Source organism: Acomys minous, assembly GCF_964271855.1.
Source record: "Acomys minous genome assembly, chromosome: 18".
NCBI classification, from domain to species: Eukaryota; Metazoa; Chordata; class Mammalia; order Rodentia; family Muridae; genus Acomys; species Acomys minous.
The window spans coordinates 43,330,983-43,357,626 of NC_140501.1; the positions used below are offsets into that span (position 1 = coordinate 43,330,983).

General features: G+C 47.4%; 1 protein-coding gene across 1 annotated transcript; it reads left to right on the forward strand.

Moving 5' to 3' along the window:
* On the forward strand, positions 1-25,064 carry SERP2 (stress associated endoplasmic reticulum protein family member 2). The gene is given in 5 exon segments (XM_084767681.1): positions 1-329; positions 17,984-18,052; positions 18,055-18,112; positions 18,115-18,154; positions 24,624-25,064. Coding segments are annotated over 5 exon segments (672 nt in total). The 5' UTR covers positions 1-245; the 3' UTR covers positions 25,045-25,064.
* The last annotated feature ends 1,580 nt before the right edge of the window (positions 25,065-26,644 follow it).

Consider the following 26,644-nt stretch of genomic DNA (forward strand, 5'->3'; position numbering starts at 1 on the left):
GCTGGGGGAACCGGAAGGATGGCGAGGAAGTTGGAGAGGGTTTCCTGAGATGAGAGATTACTTCCGTCCGCGCGCTGGCCTCTCTCCGGAGCCGGCTGGCTGGGGCTCGGGGAGCGGGGTGCGCGGGGCTCTGCCGCGCCTTGCCACCTGCAGCGCCGGAGCAGGCCCCGGGGCCTTGCGGCAGCGGCTCACCAGGGCCATCCTTGCAGGTGGGAGTAGACAGCATCTTTCCAAGCGCCCAAGCCATGGTGGCCAAACAGCGGATCCGGATGGCTAACGAGAAGCACAGCAAAAATATCACCCAGAGGGGAAACGTAGCCAAAACCCTGGTAAGGCGGGGGCGGTGCCGGCCGGGCGGAGGTGGCAGGACCCGCGGGGCGGAGCGGGTGGAGCGGGCGGGCCAAGGGCTCAGTGCCAGGTCTCCCTGGCCCCTCCTCCGGGGTCCCGCAGACTAGGGGACACTGCGGGGCTCTGGGGGCGCAGACTGCTTTCTCGTGGGCGGAGAGGGCTCTGGTTGGTGGAGCCTCCCCACGAGAGAATGAGCCACTGTCCTTGAAATGGGTTAAAAGCTGCAGGGGCCAGTGAAGCCAGCTGGGCTGGGAGCCTAGTAGGTGAATGTGATGAATGAATGAATGCATGGATGGTTGAACGAATGACAGAACGCCACTTATCTTCAGCTTCCAGACTCCGCCCCAGGACTCTTCCCCACCCCTATACTAAGGTTTTCTTTCCACTTTTTGTGATGATCTGTCTGGCCTCCCTGTATGTATCGAACAGGCTTAAAAGTAGGGCGTAATTCCGACCCACATTTCTCTCCACCTCCTCTCTCTCCTGCAAAATGAGGCCTCCAGCCGTTACTGGGCTTAAGTTTACTGCCTATATCGGTACCCTATGGATTTAGGCTTATTATGATGCTGCAACTGTAGAAACCAGCTTATTGCCTGGGGTTCTTTGCTCCCAGAACTGCGGATTAAAGCTTTACCCCTGGAATCTTAAGTAAACTGTATACCTTAGATCCAGAGGTTTCCTTCAGTAAACCAAGTTGTCTGATACAGAAAATGTCAGGCCTGTGACTTTGAACCATCCCGAGCCTTGAGTGGGTTGTGTCCTTTCGAAGAGCTGGTTTGCAAAGGCGCCTGGAATCTATTATCCCATAAGATTAAGGGGAAGTCCAGCCGAAGCTTGGGGTTTGTCTGGAAACACAGACTTGATGAGGCAATGCCTTTTAGCCAAAGAAATTATGTTGGTTTGATTAACTGAGGGAAAAGCTGGGTGTGTAGTCATCACACCGGAATTCTTGCTAAACGAAGCAGTATTGTGGAAGAGAAGCTTCAGACTCAGAGCTTTATACACGGCCCCAGACTTAAGTAACCCTTAAAATTCATTCTTTTGGGGATTAGGCCATTTAGCTGTGATTAGAGGGTACAAAATGCCAGCCAGGGCACCATAGAATAAGAACGATATTTTTATGGAGATCTGTTTCCCCTATATGTTTTTACTGGGCAGGGGCAGGGAGCCACTGCCCAAGTGGACTTTAGAAGCAATTATGTTCCTAGGAGACAAGTTCTTCCTTTTCAAGGTGTCAGTCCTACTTGCTGACTGTAGTGGAAATATGTAGATGTGGTTCTTTCTAAGGAACTAAGGAATCAGAGTTCAGACTTTAAATGATCTCAGTTGACGGCTTCCACAAGGGCAAAGGGAACAACACAAGGACTCAGCCTCGTTAGACTTGAGAAAATGTTGGGAACCTAAAACAAAACTGTTGTCTTTAAAATAAGGGGGGAGGGGAGGGAAACAGAGCCTGGAGTGGTGGCACACGCCTTTCATCTCAGCACTCGGGAGGCAGAGGCAGGCAGCTCTCTGTGAGTTCGAGGCCAGCCTGGTCTACAAAGGGAGTCCAGACAGCCAGGCTATATACAGAGAAACCCTATCATGAGAAACAATAGATAAATAAATAATAGAAGAAATAAAAAGGAAATGGGAAAACACTATACAGTGGGTGTAACTAGTCGACTGCAGTTCAGCTCAACTTTCCCAGCTACGTTTACATTATATGTAATGTGTAGCATAAGTGCATTTAACCGGTTCTGCTGTTACCATGGATGGCCTTCCGCAGCAGTGCCTGGCGCCTGTGAAGACCTGGAATTGGCCAGACTAAATTTATAATGAGAGGTTTCTAAACCAAGCCCCAGTAAACGTTTATTTTCAGTTGTTTTGAAGGGTCTTTTGGTATTGTAAGTGGATCAGCATCAAAAAAAATTTTTTTTTCTCTCTGTAAACCCCAAGCCTTGTTTTCCTGATTACAAGTCAAGCACGGTTATACTTTGATAGAATTCACTTCGAAACGATGCCTAGTTCTGAGTAGACTTAAGTAAGTGGGAACAGATTTGCAAGTTCCAATTGAGAATTCAAGTTCCGAAGTCCAACCTCCGTCAGTCACTGTGTGCAGATGCTCCCATCCTTCATGATTAGCTAATGGCTTCTGGGTAAGCCAGTGTTCTCCTCCCAGATAGCAGATTGCTACAAGAAACAGAAATGGAAAGACTGCTTGGGGTGTTGGACAGTAGGAATCCCTCCCCAGTGAAAGGGGGATTTAAGTGGCAGAGTTCTGAGCTGCCCTGCAAGGATTTTATCAGAAAATAAAGACAGCCCCTCCCATGTTGGGGTCTCATGTTGAAGGTGAGCCTTGGTCTTTACGGACTCGCTGTCTTTTGTAGCAGTAGAATGGGGCTTATGTGAAATGTCCCAGTGGGGTTGTATTGGCACTCTTTAAAAAACAAGCAAACAAGCAAACAAAAACAAACAAGCAAAACAAACCCTCTCCGAAGGACTGTGCTGGCATTGTGATCAGCCATGTGCTCCAGAGCTCTGGCAGTCCACAGGTAACCTCCATTCCCTGGGGAATGCCTTCCAAACGAGCTCTGTGTTATATATGCCAGGCTATGCGATGGTGCTTTGTGTTTAACTGTACGCATAAAATACAGGACTCCATTTGGCATCCTTAGGAGCTCAGTGGTTCATATAGAGACTCCTGGATTCACTTATTGGCTTTTGCTGGGAATGGAGCTGGGATGAATCTCTTTCTAATGTGCCCCAAGTTGCAATAGTGCACACTTGACTTCTGAGGGAAACTAAAACCTAGTTTTGGGTGCTAAGGAGTGACACAGTACAGTTCTATTATGCAATTCTTTTGTTGTTGTTGTTTTGTTTTTTGTTTTTGTTTTTTAGGGTTTGTTGTTTGGGTTTGTTGTTTTGTTTTTTGTTTTTGTTTTTTAGGGTTGGTTGTTGTTGTTTGGGTTTTTTGTTGTTGTTTTGGTTTTTGTTTTGGTTTTTTAGGGTTGGTTGTTGTTGTTTGGGTTTTTGTTGTTGTTGTTGTTGTTGTTGTTGTTGTTGTTTTGTTCTTTTGTCTTTTGAGACAGGGTTTCTCTGTATATCCTTGGCTGTCTTGGACTCGATTTATAGACCAGGCTGGCCTCGAATTCACAGAGATCTGCCTGCCTCTGCCTCCCGAGTGCTGGGATTACAGGGGTGCATCACCATGTCCGGTCTTCTGTGCAATTCTTAAGGACTTACTTAGTTCTTTTCTGGTGAAAAGTAACAACCTGTGACTCCCTAGCACACATGTGGGTCAGAGCCAAAGAGTGAGCAGCTGTAATCTTGACTTAAAATTGACCTGATGTTGACACACTTATCTCTACTTCAGTATCTAGTAAGTGAAATATAGGGATGACCCACCCATTACTACCAATTATAAAGTATTACTAAAAGGACGGCTGAGCATGTAGCTCAGTTGGCAGACTGTTGGCCTAGCATGCAGACAGCCCTGGGTTTGATATCCTAGCACCACATAAAACAGGGAGTTGGGGTACGTACTGATATTCTCAACATTTGGGAGGTGTAAGGCAAGAAAGAAGTCAGATTATCATTGTCTTCATAAATTGAGAAGGTCATATCATCCTTAGCTACATGTCAAGTTCAAGGCCAGCCTGGGCTAGAAGAAAGCCTGCATCAGTCATCATCATCATCGTCGTCATCATCATCGTCATCATCGTCATTATCATCATCATCATCTTTGTAGACTCACATTTTACCTGACTTATAAAATAATATTTAATTAGACATGCATGCTCATTCATTCTTTAAGGAATATTTATTATCTTCCTTAAGTCTATGCCATACAGACTTATGCTATACAAATAAGTTGCTATATTTTGGTGTCTCAAAGAAACTCATTGCCAGCCCTTGTGGGGCCTGCAGTATAGTGGAAAGATTGACATTAAACATGCTCCCTGGGGAACCAATAATTCTAAACTATAAAAAAAAAAATGTCAAGAAAACACAAATGGCCATACAGATGACAAATGAGCCTGAGTAAGGTAGAGAAGGAAGGCTAAGAATGTAATAGGTGAGTTGAGACCTAACAAGTTATAGCCTACATCTATTTTTAAAAATGAGAAATTCCTAACTTTCTTTTTTTCAGCACTGGGGACTAAGGCCAGGCCTTTGTACACACTACCAAGTGCTCTACTGCTGAGCTATGTAACAAAATAGGGTTGTCCTATGTGGCCCATGCCAGCCTTAAATTTACTATGTAATCTCAAGCATACAAACTCCTTAGCCGTTTAATTGCTGAGATTCTAGGAATGTGCCATCATGCCCGGCAAATGGAGAATATGAATAAATATGGAATGGCAGTTATTAATAAATACATGTTTTGTAGTTTTAATACAGTGAACTTTTCGGGAAAGCAAATCGAAGAAAGATTGTACTGTTTTATTCAAAAGTTTACTAAAACTTGCACAACGTGCCAGGAAATTTCATCCTCAATGACAGACCCATTCGATTTCCTTTGAAGCATTAATGTGATGAACCTCCTAAATGTGTCACCGTCGGGTCAGCCCATACTTTACCGTGTTAAGTATATATTCAAATGTTCACAGCTTTTCATTGAAACCCACAGCTCGAGTTTGTGATCTGCTCTGATAGCAAACATTTGCAAACTGTCTTTTCTACCAGGGCACTTCCCTGCGTGCTCTTTAGCTTAAACTGAATGCAGCCTATCTTTTGCTCAAGTTATTGAGGAAGCAACCTTGCTTTTGTGCCCCGCCCCCACTCTTGGTTTGTCTTGAGAAATCACTGCTTTTTCTGGTGTCTTCCCTAAAGCCTAGTGTGTTCCATGCACTTATTTGGTTTTAAAGAGAATCTGCATTCAGGCCTCAAGGTGCTGTGAAGGGATATTCTTATTAAGCCCTTGATCTTGCTTTGAGAAAGCTCCAGGCATACCAGACTCTTCCTGCAGAGCCCGCTGTCCTGCTGGCCGGTGTGTGGAAGCTTTCTCTGAGTGCAAGCATCAGGAAGGCTTACCAGCTCTTTTAGAAAGTGTTGCTCCCCTCTCATCCACTCTCCAGAATGCTTCTCTAGCTACAAGGCTTTCCACTGTATGAACTCCCTCCATTTCCAATATTTTGATGGTTTGGGGGAAAGGTCTGTGCTTTCTGGTCCTTCTAGGAACTCACAGACACAAGAGTTCCTAGGGTCATGAAAGATTCTCAATCCCATCTCCTACTCAAAAGCAAACTTTGAACCTCAGGTTCTCAGTTAACAAAATAGGAATAATAATAGTCCTTGCACTGAGCGAGCCATTTGGGCTGGAGATAAGACACATGGACCACCTGGACTATGCTTTCAACAGATGGACACAGTTATTAATATCATTAGTTTAAAATCACTGGGCATGATGGCACATGCCTTTAATCCCAGCACTTGGGAGGCAGAGGCAGACGAATCTCCGTGAGTTCGAGGCCAGCCTGGTCTACAAAGAGAGTCCAGGACAGCCAGAGCTGTTACACAGAGAAACCTTGTCTTGAAAACACACACACACACACACACACACACACACACACACACACACACACACACACACAAGGCGCTGTGCATGTTTATATATTTAGACACCATTCACCCCAACAGTATTTCAGAACCACCAAATTCACTAATATTAATAAAGTACTAAGTGCCTTCTTTTACAGAGTTGAGGCCAGCCTTTTGTAATTGGCTTTGCTCAGCCACGTACCTACACACTAAGGGCTGCAACCGAGCATGTCATTCGGACACAGTAGGATTCTCAGCACACCAGTGCCCGGCAGCACCTGTCAATGTGTACTGATTCAGTGAACCTGACCTTAAACTTTTTATTCCCTTACAGAGGCCACAAGAAGAGAAATATCCTGTTGGGCCATGGCTGTTGGCACTGTTTGTTTTTGTTGTCTGTGGCTCAGGTATGGTATTTCCTTGAATTATAGCCCATGTTCTCTACTGCCCTTGAAAAACTGTGTTTCTGTCCATGACCTAAATACGCAGAGAAGTATTGATTTGGGGTTCAGGTTCATCGCTGCTTTAACCCTTAATCTTAATGGGTTTTTATTTCTCTTCTATTCCAAGTATGACCAGACAGAGTTGATACACTATCAAATCGTAGTCATAAAATGATTACAAGAAATTAAATGCTGTGAATAGAGCCTAAATAGGGCATTTGGAACAGAAAGTATAATAGCTGTCTGTTCAAGATAAACTCACATTCCAAAGACAGGGAAGGGCCGTACCACCCGAGAACATTCTACAGAAAACACAAACAGGAACAGGACCTTTGACCTAAGCTGTAGATATGGGTCTCTTGAGACCTCGGGGTGGCAAGTACAGAGAGCTGTGCTTAAACACTTGCAGATTCATATACACGTCTGTGCAAGGGACACAAGCCCAGGAAAAAAGCATGTAGTTCTCCTCGGATGCTGTTCCTGGAGCCTTGCCTGGGCTCCTGGTCCCCAGGTACTAAGTTTCTGCAATAGTGGTAGAGTTGTTTTCCCTTAGCCAGGTAGTGGTGGCGGCACACACCTTTAATCCCAGCACTTGGGAAGCAGAGGCAGGGAAGCTGTGAGTTCAAGGCCAGCCTGGTCTACAAGTGAGTCCAAGATAGCCAAGACTACACAGAGAAACCCTGTCTCGAAAACAAAACAAAACAAACAAACAACAAAAAAAAGAGTTGTTTTCCCAAGGGAACAGAAGCTCTTGGGGGGTGGGATGTTGGGGGTGGGATGTTGGGGGGTGGGATGTTGGGGGTGGGATGTTGGGGGGGTGGGATGTTGGGGGTGGGATGTTGGGGGTGGGATGTTGGGGGGGTGGGATGTTGGGGGGGTGGGATATTGGGGGTGGGATGTTGGGGGTGGGATGTTGGGGGTGGGATGTTGGGGGTAGGATGTTGGGGGTGGGATGTTGGGGGTAGGATGTTGGGGGTGGGATGTTGGGGGTAGGATGTTGGGGGGTGGGATGTTGGGGGGGTGGGATGTTGGGGGTGGGATGTTGGGGGTAGGATGTTGGGGGTAGGATGTTGGGGGGTGGGATGTTGGGGGGTGGGATGTTGGGGGGGTGGGATGTTGGGGGTGGGATGTTGGGGGTAGGATGTTGGGGGGTGGGATGTTGGGGGGTGGGATGTTGGGGGGGTGGGATGTTGGGGGTGGGATGTTGGGGGTGGGATGTTGGGGGGTGGGATGTTGGGGGTAGGATGTTGGGGGTAGGATGTTGGGGGGTGGGATGTTGGGGGTGGGATGTTGGGGGTGGGATGTTGGGGGTAGGATGTTGGGGGGTGGGATGTTGGGGGTGGGATGTTGGGGGTGGGATGTTGGGGGGTGGGATGTTGGGGGTGGGATGTTGGGGGTGGGATGTTGGGGGTAGGATGTTGGGGGGTGGGATGTTGGGGGTGGGATGTTGGGGGTGGGATGTTGGGGGTAGGATGTTGGGGGGTGGGATGTTGGGGGTGGGATGTTGGGGGGGTGGGATGTTGGGGGTGGGATGTTGGGGGTGGGATGTTGGGGGGGTGGGATGTTGGGGGGGTGGGATGTTGGGGGGGTGGGATGTTGGGGGTGGGATGTTGGGGGTGGGATGTTGGGGGTGGGATGTTGGGGGGGTGGGATGTTGGGGGTGGGATGTTGGGGGTGGGATGTTGGGGGTGGGATGTTGGGGGTGGGATGTTGGGGGTGGGGTGTTGGGGGTGGGATGTTGGGGGGGTGGGATGTTGGGGGGTGGGATATTGGGGGTGGGATGTTGGGGGTGGGATGTTGGGGGTGGGATGTTGGGGGGGTGGGATGTTGGGGGTGGGATGTTGGGGGTGGGATGTTGGGGGTGGGATGTTGGGGGGTGGGATGTTGGGGGTGGGATGGAGGAGTGTCTGAAGCACTTGTGGATATCGCTGCTTATGTTTGAAGCATTTTAAAGGGGACTCAATGTTTCAAAAAGAGAAAATTACCCACTTGAAATATAAAAATTCTAAGCCTTGTCAGAGTTTCTCTGGAGAGAGCTACCCAGTCTGTGAGTGCCCCCAGCACTGGTCAGAATGTATTCACCCAGCCCCTGACTGTTTCCAAGAATGGGATGCCTACCTCCCAAAGAAACAAAAACCCTGTTCCTGGCCAGCTGCCATGCAGTGCCAGTCCTTGCGTAGCTAAGGCAAGGAGGGTCGTCACTTTGAGGCCAGCTCTGGGCTACACAAAACGTCCTAGGCCAACCTTAGCTGCAGAGAGGAGAGACACTGCCTCAAAACCAAGAGCAACAATAACTCTATCCCCGCTCTCCACTGAGCCTGCGTGCCTGGTAGAACCTTCTCCAGACCAACCTCCCCTGGCTGATTCAACCCGGCCTCAAAAGACATGCATTCTAGGCTCTTCCAGCGGCTCCTAATGACTTTCTTCCAGCACAGCATTAGCAACTTTCAGAAGACAACCTAGAAGAGCCGCGACCAACAGGGGCAGTAGGGTGGCCACCACCCTTGGTTGTGTGACTCTGCCTCTGTTGCCTTGACCAGAGATTTCAGTTTAACCCTCATGCTTTTCAGTGGGGGCTCTGTCAGCCATCAGGCCCCATCCAATCTTTCTCCATATGTATCTCCTGCTGGCCTCAAAGTGCATCGGTGCACCTCTTTGGCGCCCCCAAAGAATTCGCTGTCCCCCAACACATGTTTCATTTTTACTCTGGTCCTCATCATGTTAGACTACCTCATCTCCTCCCGTACTGCCTGTTTCCTCCCACAAGAATGCTCAAAGGAGGCTGTGATGCTCTTCCACTGAGTCTGGAGAGCCTGCACAGTACTCAACACAGAGCAAGTGGTGCAGTGGGTGAGTGGGTGGTGCATGCGCGGATGGATGGCCAGGCACTGCCCACACTATAGGTAGATAACAGTCTACTTTTCCACTATAGGTAGATACCGGTTTAATTTTCGAGACCTAATATAAAGAAAGCCGCATGGTCTTAAAACTTTTTCTATTGGTGGTGCTCAGTTGTCTTTCCACAGCCACCAAGTTTACGGACAAACATAAGAGGTTTCTGACGTTACGATCTATTAACGCAATATAACCAGTGGCATTGCGTGATATAATCAACAGGTATCAATGGAAACGTTGCTCACAATTGCAAGAGATTGATCTGTTAATGCAGTACCTCCCTCTGCGTGTATATATTCATCTGGAATTCACAACCTTTGAAGTTCTGCCTAATTTTTCACCTAAAAATGAAGCAAAACAAACCGTTGTTTTAAGCGTGCCAGCCTACATTAAAGAGTTATCTGTGCTCTGATGCCAGCCTACATTAAAGAGTTGTTATCTGTGCTCTGGAGCTTTATGACAAGTATACACAGATGGATTTTGAACTTTGAGACTTTAATAATATAATTATCTGCTCCCAGCTTCACAGTCTCTGAACATATGTTATAGCTCCAAGTCACTGGTGAAAGGTCTCAGACTTGGAGAAAGCCATGGAACACAGTGAGACAGCCTCCTTCACCTTGACTGGGAAACCCCTGCACCTTGCAGCTTGGCTCTATGCTGGGTTTTGCAACGCAAACTCCTTAGGAGCTTGTGGGCACTTGGGGAGCCCTGGCAAGGAGGGGTCCTGGAGACAGCACCCCAGATTGACCACTTTGAGCTCAGCAGTTGTGGGCTGAAGAGGGGCCTTCCTGGAGTTCAGCTGAGCTTGGAAGTAAGAATTCAGACAGATGGGTTGCAGAAGGTGACCCTACAAGAAGGAAGAGGATGTGCCATAGGCACAGAGACATCCTACAAGCCCAGTCACACGACCTGTGACCTTGTTGCCCAGGTCCTAAGTGGATACATAGCTTTTTTTGGTTAGTTGGTTGGTTTGGGTTTTTGGGTTTTTTTGGTTTGGTTTTGGTTTTTCCAGACAGGGTTTCTCTGTGTAGCTTTGGCTGTCCTGGACTCACTTTGTAGACCAGGCTGGCCTCAAACTCACAGCAATCGACCTGCCTCGGCCTCGTGAGTGCTGGGATTAAAGGTGTGCGCAACCACCACCCAGCTTGTGAATACATAGCTAATGCATGTTTCTTTTTCTAGCATCAAAGTTTATAGTAAAGACATTGTAGCTCTCCAACATAGCTCATCTGGGTACAAGCCAGTAAAGAATTGTGGTCTGCCTTCTTTTTCTCAAGTCCATGTCTCTTACATCACATTCCTATGAGTCTCCTAGAGTCCAGTCTCAGGGACCAGAACTGTTGCCTAGGCGGGCTTTGCTGCCTTTTTCCAGGTCTGTCAGGTGCCTGGGATGTGGCATTGCATGATATATTCAACAGATATCAATGGAAACATCAATAGGGATGTGGCCCTATGCGGAAGGTCCTGGAGCTTTGGACCAAAATAGCTCAGACCACTTTTATACTCATCTATCTCCTCCCATCCTCTTATGTCTTTCTTTTTCCTTTTCTTTTTTAAATTTATTCTTTTGTTTTGTTTTGTTTTTTGAGACAGGGTTTCTCTGTGTAGCTTTGGCTGTCCTAGACTCACTTTGTAAACCAGGCTGGCCTCAAACTCACAGCGATCTGCCTGCCTCTGCCTCCCGAGTACTGGGATTAAAGGCATGCGCTGCCACGCCTGCCTCTTTAAAATAATAATAATAATAATAATTTGTTTAATTTTATTTTCTGTGCATTGGTATGGGGGCAAGGGTGTCAGATCCCTTGGAACTGGAATTACAGACAGTTGTGAGCTGCCATGTGGGTGCTGGGAATTGAACCCAGGTCCTTTGGAAGAGTGTTCTTAAACCACTGAGCCATCTCTCCAGCTTCGACCCTCTTGTTTCTTTGCATGGGTGGGGGGTGGGGGTGGGTATTGAAGATAAAAACCAAAGGCCTCCTTTGTGGTAGACATTTCCCTTCTGTGCTGCATAGCCAGCTCCTCCACTGTTCGATTGGCACCTCATTCGGTCTTTCTAGCTAGACCATTTTATTTCTCCTGTCAAGTAAGCTATGGGAGCCAAGGTGCAATACTTTGTCTGTTCCCTCTTAACGTGCTGCCATTTCCCCCAAAGCAGTGGGCTTCATCTCTTTTCAAGTCACAGCTAAAAATAGTACGCACATCACCTCCTCCCACCCCGCCACTTCTCCTTTTAACAGCTGTAGTATTGTTTTTATACTCTTCGGCCCAGGCTGCCCACTGTTCTCAACCCCAATTGTCACTCCTCCCAATTTGTCCTTGGTGCACTACCCTCCCATCTTTGGACTCGTCCCTTTCTCAACAGAACACGTCATGAAAAACACAATTGTTCCTTCAGATCTGTCCCCGTTGCTAGCTCTTCAGGATCGGTCATTTCATCTTGCAGAACCTTTCCAACTCTTGACTCCCCACCCCCACCCCCACCCCCTTAAGGGTCGCAGACTACCAGCCCCTCCCCCTCTCTTCTCTCCATTTGAAAGGATGTGATTTTTGCCAACTCTAGCCCTGTGTATTGCTCCTCTAACTTAGTGGGGAGCCTTCCTACAGGCCCTAGGATGCTAGAAACTCTCCTCCCTGGAGGGTCTGGCTAAAGTTCCAGTTCTAAAGTCCAGCACAGAAAAGACCTTCTCATCCCAAGGCTCTTACCTGCCATGCTCGTACAGTGTACACTGACACTTGCTGCGGGAGTCCCACACCTCTGCACAGTCACTCTGTCCTGTCCTCCTCCGTCTTCTGCCTCTTCTTTGAGCATCATAGACCCCCCCCCCAACCCTCCCACCCCCGGTGTAGGCAAAAGTTTTGTCCCACCAAGTTCCCAAGAGAGCTGTTTGCCATCTGTGAGCTTGTGTAGTGAGCTTCTCTTATTTTGTGTAACTTCGTGGAGACACTGAGGACAAGGTAACATCTCCTGTGAACAAAGATATTGTTCATCTATGCTAATGTCTTGAAAGTGTCGTTCTCTTATTTTATTAACCTACTTTCCTAGATGACGATTGGTTGAGTGAAGTGCCCTTTTTAGAAACAGTGTCAGGGTACTGATGGCAAATAAATATTTAGGTCAGGCTAGTAGTAAGAAACACACATTTTCTTTCTTTCTTTCTTTCTTTCTTTTTTTCCCCCCTCTCACTGTAGTCTCAGAGAGAATTAGAGCTGGCAGGAAGCTAGCATTTATACATGCTCACTTGCTGGTCCCACTTGCTCCATTATGTGGAAAAGCTGGTGAGCAAACCTATGGAAGTCCTGTACAGCTTTTCAGCATCCCTCCTGTGGTCTTCCTCATCCGGGGTATTAGCCCTTTCCGGAGGAGTCCTCTGCATCCAGAGGCTTAAACCCACATCCAGGAAATGCCATCCCCGCATTGAGAAGTCAGATGAAGCCATAGACCTCCTGTGGCTGCCTGAAGCCGCCAACATCTGAGGCCTGCCAAACCTGCTCTTGCCACACCCTCTAATAATTACCCGGAAGAGAGGCGAGTTCGGAGGTCACTTAAGTGCACCTGCCGAAGGAGCAATCTCCACTTTCTGTGACTACAAACAGGGTCTCAAGCAAGGGGCTTCACGACAACCCAGTAAGAGCCCTCAGATAGAAGGATTGTTGAGAATCTGCCAGATATGAGGGTTCAAAGCCTGGATTCTCTGGGAGTCTGATGAATGACGCTGGACAAGTTAGCTCTCTGTCTCTGTCTCTGCCTCTGCCTCTGTCTCTGTCTCTGTCTCTCTCTCTCTCTGTCTGTCTCCCTCCCTCCCTCCCTCCCTCTCTCCCTTTTCCCTCCCTCCTCTCTCTTTCTCTCTCTCTCTCTCCCCCCACCCCCACCCCACCCCGTGTTGTTTTCTTATTGAGAAAATGGACATAAGAGCTGGGCATGGAGGTGCTTGCCTATGATTCCAGAACCTAAGAGGTTGAGGCAGGAGAATCCTGAGTTTGAGGCTAGTCTGGACTAAGTAGCAAGACTCTGACTCGGGTGTGGGAGGGGGGCCAGTCTACCACTGGTGGTTCTGGGGATCTGGCCCATTACAAGCCCAAACCTGCCGCCACCCTTACAGATGCCAGCACCTCGTGGAAAGCATCAGCCCAGCTATGGAAATGCTTAGGCATACAAGTGCTCTCCTTGCCCCAGGCTGTGTATCTAATTGGCAGAGCCAGCCTCAACTTTCCATTCCTGGTTTATCAGAAAACCATCAGCTGGCATGCCTGCCTGCTTCTTGCCTCTGAGGATGAGCGAGTGGTTCTCGAGGCTAACACTGTTTCCCTATATGGTAGAACAGACGCACCATCCCTACCCAGGAGGAAGGAAGCACCACCATGTGGAGCAGCCTCAGAGAATAGTGGCTTATACTTCAAACTGAGCGTAGAAAACACAGTGTGTTTCATTTCCTTAAAGCCATGCTGATACACCCCGTTTTGGTGTAGTTTTCCTGGTGAGATTCAAAACAGTAGGAATCATGGAATCTTTTGAGACTACTGTTGCCCAACAGGGACATCTCTGGACCATTTCTTGCTTTGTTACATTGTGTTTAATTTCCTATCAAGCTTTATTTTTATTCATGTTATATACATTATATCTGAACTGTAAGACCTACTTCTCAATCAGATGCCTGCTCTTAGCCTGGGATTTGGAAGTCCTTGAACCTGCTGAACTGGCTGGATTTGTTTCTCTCTACTTAATCTCTTAGATACAGACCCATATCTGAAGCCTAAGGAATTCAAGTGCCCTGTGGGAGGTTGTGCCCCCTTTTGTCCTTTTTATCTCTGTTTCTTCAGGCAATGGGGCCTCTTTGCAGATAAGCATCTCCGAGAACAGTCGGTCTTGGGTTTCAAAATCGCCCCCTTTGGAGAATGGTTCACAGTCTTGGTTTTGGTTTTTTTTTTTTTTTTTTTATCTCAAGACTCAGAGTCAAGCATCCTCTGGAATGTCTGTGACTGTTCCCTGCAGAGATTACTGCCACACAGATACCCTGGCTGCTATCTCCTCAGGCCTCCTGAAGACGTGCAGCCTTGATCCTATTCCCCCAGACCACTGATGGATCCCACTGTGACCATTTGTGCATCAAACTGTAATCCCTAGGTTCCTCCTCTTCCCCTTCCTCCTCTTCCTCTTTGGTTGGTATTTTTATGTTGTGATGCTGAGGACTGAGCCAGGGCCTCTTCACATGCAGCGGGAAAACACTGTACCATTCGGCTGTTCTTCAAATAGCCTCAGCTAGTCTTAGTAGGTAGCAATTGACTAGAACATGTTGTGGTCACCAGAGCCAAACTCTTCTTTGTTACCTTTGGGCTCAAATGGTATTTACAGGACAACTGTGCTCAGTGCTTTCCACTTTCCCCCTTGACCAAATGCCTCCTAAACATTGTCTTAATATGCTATCTGCGCAGTTTTTTAAAATTTAGCCTCAGCATGTGCATTCTTCTGGCGGTCTCAGTGCTGTTTATCTCTCCCGAGCCCAGGCTGTGACACTGTACAGTGGCAGAGAGCAGCATCTGAGGTGTTCTCTTTGTGGCAATAGTGTATCCTGTTTCCTCCTCAGTTGGATCCTGTTCCAACTTCAGCTGGCATCAGTGGAGCCATTTAATCCCCGGCATCCTTTGCTTCCCTGCCAGAACCTCTTAAATACCAACCACACCCCGTTCCTTCCCAGGCTGTTTCTCCCTTGTGTATTCCTAATTTCATTTTATTTCTCCTCTCTGTCAAGCCTTAATATTCATTTCCTAATCAGAAATTGAGAGTTTTAAGGGTTCCCAAAGACTGCTCATTCTTCAGCTTCCCCATCAAAGGGACTTTGTAGTGGATAGGATTAACTAATGACTGTTTTTCCCCCATAATTTTCTGTATTGTATAAATTTGCCAATGAGTTTGTATTTTTATAATCAGAACGACTTCTGAGAACAAAACCCTGGATGAGTGCTTTTCAGCCCTTTTCCTTTGGGAGACTGAGGACTTCCGCTAAAGACTTAATAAAGAGCAGCTGTTTAATTGACATAGTGGTGTGGTTGTTACATGTGTTTGTGCTTTTGTACATGTATGTCAGGCAATGGGTAGGTTGCTACATATGTGTAACACATGTAACTTCTGTGTTTGTGTGTGGTATTTGTGGACCTATGTGTTTATATATGTATAGATGTATTGATGTGTAGGTTTCTATGTATTTATATTTACATACACACATATTATCTGTGTACATGTGTTTACTTGTGTATGTGTTTATTGAATGTATAGATTTACATATGTGTCTGTTTGTGTACATCTGTGGATTCCTATGTTTCCATGTGCTTGTTTCTCTCTAACTGTGCGTCCATGTGTATATTTGCTATATGGTCTTATATGTATGCTTATATATATGTTTAGGTTTCTATGTGTTTGTGAGTGAATGTAGGCATGTGTGTTTTGTGTGTGTATGTCTGTGTACATGGGTGTAAGGTGTGTGTTTGTGTGGGGGGGAGTAGGTGAGGAATGTGTCTGAGCATATGTATATGTGTTGTGTGTATGTATGTACATGTGTGTATACATATGTGTATCATTATGTCTGTGTGTATCTGTATGTATATGTGTCTGTATATGTGTGTGTGTATGTGTCTTATGTATTTATCTGTGTGTGTGTCGGCCTATTGCCCTGTATTGTTAGATATTCTGACTTTGGTACCTGTGGAAAGCAGCAACCGTCTTTGCTCATGGATCTGCCTCTAACTACAGAGCTAAAGCCTTTCAGCACAGAGCCTGCTCTGTTTATTTGGCACTATGCAGCCAGCCAGCTCCCTTGTTTCTGGGCGGGGACATTGCTTTTGTTTGTCACTTGACAGACTGTACTCTTCTCTCAGACTCTCCAGGGACTCTGCCTACAGGAGGTGGTTATGGGGACAGAGATAGCATGTCACAGGCAGGCCCTTTTTCAGGACAGCCTTTTTAGAACGGATGAGAAATGACTTTGGGATGTTCTTGGCAGGGCCTGAACTCTTCCCCTGTGCCCAGCCTCGAGGGTAAGATGGTCCACCTCTGTCCCTGAGTGGATGCCCTGGTAGACTGCATCTGCAGTAGAGCCACACCTCATCTTTTATGTTCAGAATGATATGGGGGAGGGAAGAGATTGAGTCTCTCGTGTGCCAGAAACACACGTGGAAGGACAAAGAATTTCTCCCCTTAGTGTCCTCTGCTGGACTCCCTGTGTGATGCTCATATGGGCACCAGCTTTGTGGTGACATGTCTTTTAGCCCAAGGCTCAGACACCAAAACAAGGTCCTTCTGCAAAAGCTGAGAGACCCCTCTGTGAAAGGCTGCTACTTTCCCAGAACTTTTCGGAACACAGGAGAAGGCCCGCACTTTGGAATGTGTCGGTTGCAAGGCAGCAAGTGGGCAGTTATCTCAGTTACTAAGAGTTCCAACACCAACCCAGCCTCTGCTGGAACCTGGTCCGCCACCTACTTCCCAACTGGGTGGCCTTGTCTGAGTAGCCGATGCCCTCACGGCTCCTGTCGTTCAAGAGGGTGGGGATGGTTCTGAGCTCGCTGTCCTCATTACAGCTCCTCCCGAGGACCGACACTCAACACAGAAAATGCTCAGTGGGGGCACGATGATGATTTTTTGTTTCTTCTTATTGTAATGAAGCCTCTGGCTCTTCTTCATACGGCCTCCCTCCCTCCGCCTCCCCAGTTAGGTTCTGACCACTACTGTAAATGCTTACACCTTTTTAGTAGCCCTGCTGGTACAGACAGGCTTGGTGGAAGAGAGAAACTCCGAGCTCCCAAACCACCAGCCCCATCTTGACCAGCTGCATCTAACGGGGAGATCTGGGGACAGAGGGAACCTATTCTGGAACGCATTATGACCCAACCCCCCCCCCCCACACACACACACAACACACATACGGTGTGAGAGCAGGAACTGTTGCTTATACCGCACTTGCCGTTTCCTGGGGACTCCTTGTAATGCCAAGCTCTGTGCATTTTTTTCCTCCTAACCACACAGCCCCTCCAAAAGGAGGCTATTCCGGCGCTTCTCCAGACCATAAAACTGCCACGTGTAGAGAAAGGCAGCCAGAATTTCATATCTAAAAAAATTGAGATGGCTGGTTTGGCTCTTCGAGACGCCAAACCCATGTGGTTCTGTGGTCTAAAGGTTAGTACCCTAGACTTGAGGACTTCGGACCCCATCTGCTTTCTATTGCCCCCACAGCCCCTCTCACATGATTTTCCTAAAAGCACTATAGAGCAAACGTTTGCTACCTTTAGGCCTTGCAGATGACTACATTGAAAAGAGTTCCTGTTAAAGCACCTTCTGGATTCTGCTGCCAGAGAACTGTTTTCTAAATATTCCAGATGTCTAACCATCCGCTCCCAAACAGATCTTTCCCCAGCCACAGGCTGCTCTTTCATTGGATCCTCAGCCACAGGCTGCTCTTTCATTGGTTCCCCAGCCACAGGCTGCTCTTTCATTGGTTCCCCAGCCACAGGCTGCTCTTTCATTGGTTCTCTAGTCACAGGTTGCTCTTTCATTGGATCCTCAGCCACAGGCTGCTCTTTCATTGGTTCCCCAGCCACAGGCTGCTCTTTCATTGGTTCTCTAGCCACGGGTTGCTCTTTCATTGGATCCCCAGCCGCAGGCTGCTCTTTGATTGGTTCCCCAGCCACAGGCTGCTCTTTCATCGGCTCACCAATGTTCTCACACTCCTCCCACTTTCCTGGAAGCTTGCTCCAGGATAGACTTGAATCTCTCATGTTTGCAGGTTGACAACATAAATACTGGCCTTTCCTGGAGACTGCCAGAACATTCTGGAAACTGCTTCCAGAGAATGCCACCCCAGAGACCATCATGAGGTGCATGAGAACCGGACAGCGCCAGAGGACCAAGATGGACAGTTGAAGGAGACATCTCAGCAGCCATCGGCTCTCATAAGGTGACCTGTGGCACTCTTGTCATGTGCCCCTGTGTAAGGTCTCTTTCTGGGAGGACATCCCAATCTATTTTTTGACATCTTCCTGCTCTAACCTAACTTTAGCATTTCTCTAGTCTTTCTTCTCTGGAACAGTGGAAAATGGCACCTCGCTTGTGTCTTTCTTTTTCTCTCCCTGAGAGCTTACAGGGTCAGCTTTGCTATGCCTTGTCTCTTGCTACTTCTGCTTGTCTTTCAGGGGACCCAAGCTTTTCTTTAACTGGCTTTTCCCCTCACCCATCTTTTTCTTAATAAAACATAAAGTTTGATTTCTATAGTTATCTTATCTCCCTAAATGATATTGAACTGGCCTGACTTGATCTCTTCTTAGCAACTCTCTTGATCTCTCTTACCATTAAGTATTTATCGGCATTAAAAGTGGCCTCGAGCCTCCCTATTGGAGCAGAGTCCCAGCTTCTGTCATTTTCCCATGACCCACACCCCAGAGACTCATGCTTTCTCATGGTTACAGCTACAGCTAGGCTGGGTCCATTTCTTAGCTGTTGTGAAGAGTAAAGCCATTAATATGTATGTGCCAGCACTTCTGGGGTATGTCGATTTCCATGTGCCCACCAGCAGTGGATAGATGTTTTCTTTCCCCCACGTTCTTACCAGCACTTGCGGCATTTATTATCATTGATTTTGTTTGTTTGTTTTTGTTTTTTCCTTGATGATGGCCATTCTGACTGGCGTGAGATAGACTCTCAAAGCAGTTTTGATTTGCATTGCTTTAATGGCTAATGATATTGATCACTTTTTGAAAAGCTTAAGAACTGTCTATTTGCCAGGTGTAGTGGCGCAGGCCTTTAATCCCAGTACTCGGGAAGCAGAGGCAGGCGGATTGATGTGCGTTTGAGGACACCCTGGTCTATAAAGCGAGTCCAGGACAGTCAAGGCTACACAGAGAGACCCTGCCTTGAAAAAAAAAAAAAAAAAGAAATTTCTATTCAGTTCATTGGCTGATTTATTCTTTGGGGGTAAGGTTTTTGTTGTTTTTCATTTGCTGATTGTTTTGGCCTTTGATTTTTTTTTCTAGCAGCTATGAAAGAATATTTCAACACATTCTCAGAAGATTGTCATACATTCATGTTTAGGATTGTCTGCTCCAAGGTATCAAAGACATTCTCTTTGAGTGTGTGGAGAAAGTAGGCCACATGGTAGGAGAGAACATGGATTTCAGACAGAATAGCCTGGGATAAAGCCTTGCAGCTGAGCTACAGGTTTTGGAAATCATGAGGGAGTCTCTGTGCAAGGGAAAGAATTTGCCAGGTGACTCTGGACAGGTGGGAAGGAGACAGAATCTGCAAGTCATGGCAGTCCTATTGAGAATTTAGCAAGAGTTTGTCTCTGGTTTGCTTTAAACTGGAGGTAATCCCATGCTGTCCTGCTTTTATTTAAAGCTAAAATCTGAGTGCCTTGTAGAAAAGGGATTGAAAAAGAGCCAGAGTGGAGCAGTTGGGTTGGAAGTCCTTGCAGAGTTCAGGAAAGATGATGGTGACTTGACCAGGGGAGAGGGGAGGGGTGGATGGAGAAGAATACATATCCCAAGGCTCTCACGTAAAGTTCACAGGTCATCATCAGTCAGTCATAAGGCCATGGATGATGCTAGAGTTCTGGGTTTACATGCAAGATGTAAGATGATGTCACCAATTTGATCAACAGGAAGACAGATGAGAAAGCCTGGCAGTAACTAGATGACAGACTGTCTGGGGATGGAGAGTCCCATTGTCAGCAGTCACCAGCTGAGTGGCCGTTATCACTGTGGGCCAGGACAGGTCACCTCATGAGAAAGAATAGAAACCAAGAAGAGGCAAATGACTAAGCCTGTGGAGGAATTCCAGTGCCCAAGCTCAGAGTGTGGTGGAGGAAGATAATAACCCCATAAAACTCTAGGAGAGGAAAGAGCCAAAGAGAAGAAATTAAGGGCCCAAGACATTCCAAAGGCCAAAGGAAGGAGCATTTTGGGAGGGAGAACCCAGCGGTAGGGAGGAGGGGCGTGGCCAAAGGAGGCTGAGGAACATCTTCGCACTAAGTGATGCAGGGGTCTCTTGTGATTTTAGTGGAGAGAGCAAAAGGTAGAGTGAGGGGGGCTGAGGTGGGAATCGAAGGTAAGGGCATGAGGAGAACGGCTGTGAGCAGCTCTTTAGACATGTGAGCCAGCTGCAGGGAGATAGAACATCAGACATACTGAAACTTGAGTTGGATAAGAGAGGGAAGGTGAAGACCCTTGAGCTGTGAGCATCTAAGGCAACGGTTCTCAACTTGTGTGTCGCAACCCCCTTCGGGAGTCCAGCCACCCTTTCACAGGGGTCACCTAAGACCATTGGAAAACACAGATGTTTACATTACAATACATAACAATAGCAAAATCACAGTTATGAAGTAGCAATGAAAGTAAGTTTATGGTTGGGGTCTCCACAACATGAGGAACTGCATCAAAGTGTCACAGCGTCAGGAAGGGTGAGAACCACTGCGCTAAGGTCTCTGAGGGTCAGAGTCCCAGACACCGACTGAAAGGGGCAGAGTCCACTCGCTCCAGCTGTCCTTGCTCCTGCAGACTTTCCTGAGCCTCTGTTTGCGACCCGCCCTGGACCTGGTGGCTGGCCTGGAATGCCCGCCTCCCTGCCCTTTCTTGGCATCTCTCTTCCCTCCTGTCTAGTCTGTCCTCAGCCCCTCTCCTGCAGCCCGTTCAGCTGTTTTCTCAGCTTTGTTCACCCACTGTTAAGTTATTAACTTGTCAGGGTCTAGGCTCTCTGCTTCCTTTTCCTCTTTGATCTCTCTGCTGGCTCCCTTCCTGTTTGCAGCATGGAAAGTCAGCATTTAGAGAGCCGGGGTCACTCTGCAGGGCAGTGTTGGCAGGCATGCGGAATTGCAAGCAAACTAATTGGCATAAAATGTAGAAAACTTCTTGAGGACATCAATACAACTGGAAAAGGAATAATAAACATCCCCGTCTCTCCACAGTCTTAGATGTGAACTTAAAATAGACTTCAGGCGGTCGTATCTCCAAAAGGGAGTTGCTCTGTAGACAAGTGAAAAGTCATTAACGGTATGCATGCTAACTCGGGGCTTCAGTTAGCTTCAGGTATGACTGCTTCTAAAGAGTACTTAAATAGGCACGTTGTTTTAATATGTCTTGCCCTCTGAGGCTTGTCAACTGTGTCTGCTTCCTTAGACTAACGGCTCTGAAGGAATAATTGAGTAGCTGTATCCTAGAACTTCTAAAGTCACAAAGTGACTTAGTATGAAGTGTGACCCACTAAGACACAGCACATCTCCTATTCAGTGACCCATGGCCCACCGGTCCTCAGATGAGATAAAGAGAAAGGTAACATGTTTTAGCGTTAACCACAGGCAGGTAGACCTTTACACATGCCACCGTATTTATTCCTGGGAATCCATGTCCATTATAACCAGACAAAGTAGAACTCAGAGCCGTGATTCCCTGAAGCTTACACGTTATCAGGGTACAGATCACACGTGAGTGCTACTTTCAGGGGCACGCGTGGGCAAGCAGCGGCCACTGTTCTAACAGTAATACGGGTTTAGTGTCTAATCTGAAAACTTGAAACCCCAAATGTTCCCAAATCTAAAGTTTCTGAGTTCTACCATGTTCTCATAAGTGGTAAGTTCTAATGTTTGACCTCATGTAATGAGTGGTCATGGACAAAATTAAGGTGCAGTGAAAATATTGTATAAAATGATCTTCTGGGGCCGAAGAGATGGCTCAGTGGTTAAGAACCCCTTAGCCCACTTGCCAGCACCCACATCAGGTACAGCCACCACCTGTCACTCCAGCTCCAAGGTTCAGATGGCCTCTTCTAGCCTCCAAGGGTACCAGCATACACATGGTGCACATACTGATGTGCAGGTACACACACATGTGCACACACACACACACACACACACACACACACACATGCACGCATGCACATACACACACATATGCATGCATACATGCACACACATTTTGTGTTTTTGGTTTGGGTTTCTTGTTTTTAAGGAATTATCAAGACACTTAAGTGCATACTAGGTATAAATGAAACATACATAACTTTAATGTTTAGACTTAGGTCTTATCCCTGTAGCTCATTGTGTATGTGTGAACAGCTGTAAATGAAAAACAAAAAAATCTGAAATCTGAACTGTGTCTGGTCCCGGCTGGCAGGTACGATGAAGCGCACTGTATTCTCAGTGTGTGAGGAGCCTTTACGTATGTTGTATCACTTCATCCCTTGACAGCGTTATTGTGCTGGTGCTTGCTTCTCAGAAGAAGGAACAGTCTGATGGGCACTGTTATTTGTCCACTCACAGTGGCTGTGATTCAACCCAGTTCCTTTCCTAGTCTAACCTTCTGCCTTTTGTAAAATCACTTTGCTTGACAAGACTGGGCTGACTCTCATCCCGGAACGTGACAGATGGGCATGTGGTTTTTTTTCCCTAATGTGACAGAATACCTGGCTCCCTCATGCCATTCCGACTGAGTTCAAATAGTGGCTGTTTGTTAAATCTCCACTTCCTGTCAGGCTTGCTGGGGAGGAGAGAAACACTAGGTGTTTTGTCAAGTCTCTAGGTTCTGGTAGGAAACTGTCCCATCAAGAGCCATCCAAGGACCCATTCGCCAAGAAAGCCTGTGAGCAGAGCCAGAATTAAGTATTGTAAGTTGCCGAAGTAACTCCTTCATATCCACACAATCCTAAGGTTAGTCCACGGCAGCAAAGTACCAGTGCTTGTGAGTGCAGTAATGCCAGAGATGGGACCAGAAGTAACAGCAAGGAGACAAAATGACAAGAAACTGGATCAACGTGTGCAGGTGGCCAAACGCTGCATCCACATAACAGTACCATAGCAAAGGATTATTAGCTACTGTTTTTCAATGTGATATGTACATACCCTTACTGAGTATTCGTGAAGAGATACTGTTACGTCACGATTAGTTCAGGAAATGCTGATGTATACAGTGTTTCTATAGAAAAGCTCCCCCACCCCCAGCAGAAAACCAAAAATGCACTAACAGGTTGTCTACTTTAAAATCCAGCCACCCAAGGATGATTTCTTTGGCCTTCCTCCTTGTCTCTGAGCACAGCCCCTGTACACATCACAATGCTGAGCGCCCCGACTGCAAAATCCTGAGATATGAAATTCTCTAAAATCTCAACTTTTTGATAGTGATGTGATGCCACAAGTGGAAAAAGTCAATGCCATGAAGCTTTGCTTCATGCACAAAATAAGTAAAAATGCTGCGCAATGTCCCCTTCAGGCTATCCGGTGTATATGAGATGGAAATGAACTCCACATTGAGGTTTTGCGGCCCATTCCTAAGAGATCTCACTGCATATGCAAATATTCCAAATTAAAAAAAAAAAACCACAGCAAAACAACCCTGAAATCTTCAACACTCTGGTCTGACGCATTCAGATTAGAGCTATTCAGCCTCCAGGTGCCTGGTCCCTTGAATGTGATAGCTACCCCAAATGATGGGAGCTCCGGAGAGCCCCATGTTCTGGTGGTCCCTTAGGAAGTGGAGTTTCCTGGGTATTTCCTGGGATGACTTTGTGCAGAAAAGACATGAAACTCTTGACAGTTCCATGTTTATTCTGTTTTTGTACAGTGATTAAATGACATGTTGCTTAACCGCCATCTAAAAAATAAAAAATATTAGAGTGCCTGCAATTCCTCTTCTGTTTATCATCATCTTCACCAGTGTTGAGAGCCACAGGATCACTGGGAAAGATGTGTTTTAAACACACACACACACACACACACACACACACAAAAACTTTCTTTTCCTTAGAAACAGGTTCAGTATTACTTAACCAGATACACCGAGTGCTCTAGGCTCCTACCCGGCTCCACATACCAACAGTGCAGCTAATTAAAGAGGGAACCCCACAGCTTGTTAGTTCTGCACACAATGAGAGACAGTGGGCTTCAGAGTCACAAGGAAGCTGAAAGACAGATGTGTTCAGGGTCATGGGCAGCCGAGGCCAGCCTTGAGTGTGTGCTCTGAACACCTGGCCTGCCCTCCCCCTCTGCCCCCCAGAACTGGCTGTTTCACAGGTCATGGCCATTTTGAAAAGGCAGACTCACTGACCTGCTTAATGCATGCAGTTTCTGCACGAAGGCCCACATCTCGCTCCCCAGCAGCCCCTCAACATAGACGGGCAAGGAGGCCAAGGCTATCTTCCATGCCTCAGAGATTTCTGGCTGCAGCTCCTGGTGGAATTAGCAGAAGGTATCTATTAATCTCAGAGGCATCCATCAACAGCTAGAGCTGGGCTGACTCTGAGTAGCCCTTTATTAGGAAGTATCTAATCGGCCTTGAGCCAGCCAGCGAGGGGCAGGGTCGGCGGAAGCAGGCTACCGGGGGCGATTGTGTTTCCAGCGTTAGGCTGTCTGGTTTCTGAGCTGTCTGCCTTCTTTCTTCTCCCAGCTATCTTCCAGATCATACAGAGCATAAGAATGGGCATGTGAGGGGGCAGGGATGTTGCCTGCTGCCGCCCTCCTGCTGGCTGGTAGAGGACCACGGAGGGAGGCCTTCAGCGGGTCTACAGGAAGCCACCAAGCCGCCAGCAATAGAAAGGAGGTCCCCTGTTGTGCCCTCCCACTCCGTGGTGGAGGTCAGACCAAATTGCCTTCTCACAGGACATCGCCGCGCATCTGTGTCCTCCAGCGGAAAGGACTCTGCTCTTCTGTCGGCCGACTGGAAGCCACGTGGGGGGGTCGGCAGCAGTGCTCTCTGTCTGGTTCCCCAGGTTTCACTGTGGTGTGCATGTGGCCCTCCGAGCGACCGTCCATTTCCATCCTGCCAATATTACAATCTCTTCGGTGTCAGGAATTGGTTTTACAAATAAACGTCTTCATTCAACCTTAATACCGTGTGCGCGTTGCAGAGCAAAACTGAAACAGCAGAAGGAAGGACTCGAGATTCCCGGCGGGTGAGAACTTGGTTCTGCAATAGGGAACCAGAGCTGGGCTTATTGGGTCCTCAGCAAGACTCTCCGCATCATTGCCTGAGGCGGGTTGTAGGCAACCCTGATGATCCTGCCTATGTCTCAGGCTTGACTTGTTTTTAAAAGTGTGTTCATATATATGTATATATACACGTGTATGTATGAGTTAGGATATGTATTTATCCCTTGTTTGGGTTTTTATTGTCCTTTTCTTTCTTCAGTGCAGAAAAGGTGCCCATTATGTGTGTTGACGTCTGATTAGCTGTTATCTCCCTGTAGTCTGCCTGGGAGCAGCGCAGACCCAGATGTCTCAGGCCTCTTTGGTGAAAACCACCCTACCCCGAGGCCCAGCAGCTGACTGCAGGGCCCTGGGGGGGTGGGGTGGGGGTGTAAGTGTCGACAGCACCGGGTGGGCAGCAGGCACTCCCTCCTCTGTATCCCAGCTGCCTCACAGCCTCGTACAGCTCAGGGTCACTGAAGGAAGTTACAGGAACAGCCCCTGAGATCTCAGGCAGGCAGGACTAAGAACAGATACACACAACTTTAAACACACTGTGGCTATTTAATTCCATCTTTGTATTGCTATTCTATTCTATTTTTCTTCCCCCCTCCTTTTTATTTTTAATTAATTAATTAATTTTTAGCCTGATGAGCAAGGGAAGTATCAAAAGGGAAGTATCAGGAGTGGTTAGTAAGACCTCATTAAATTAAGTGGCACATTTCAGACCAGAGCGCTTTCTCACTAGTCTCACCTGGACCTTTGGTGATGATATTCCTGAAAGCTACCCATCCTCCCACCTTCTGGGTTCCCAAAGGATCCCTCTCCCTTCCATCCTCCTTTCTCCCCCACCAAAAAGGCAACATAACTGTCTCCATATTAGCATCCCCCATGCATGGGCTATCACCCTGTGCTAGGGCCAGCAGCCTCACTGCCTACCAAGAGGTAGAAGGTGGCTTTACTTCGGATGCTGCCCTGCCCAGTCACCCTCCCCTTTGACCCCCAACTGTGAGTCTTTTTCTTTCTCTCCACTGCCTCCCCATTCCCCCTACCTAGCACACACCACAAAAGTTTGATACTAGGCCAGGGCATTGGGGCTCAGTCTTTAAGGAACTCAGTTTCCCTCTCTTTAATGCAGACTTTCCCATACTAGTCAAAGGGGATTGGATATCCTTATTTCATTGGGCAACTGAAACTTCTACAAAGGGCAGCTCCCGAGAAACCCAGCTCATCTCTGGGTGACAGAGATGGTGGCTGATCAGCTACTGTCCAGAAAACTACCCTGATTGATTTCTTCCCCAGTCTGTGCACATCGCCCACCAACTGGCAATTCAGTTCCCAGGTTGCCTCCTGGAAGTGTTTGTATGTAACAGTCACTCCGGTGACGGACTCTGTCAGTCCTCTGCAGAGAACTGCCACAAGCACTTGAAGATCACGACTGGTCCACACCACACAGCAGGGGATGTAGTCACATGACACCTAGTGAGACATAGCTGTCCAATG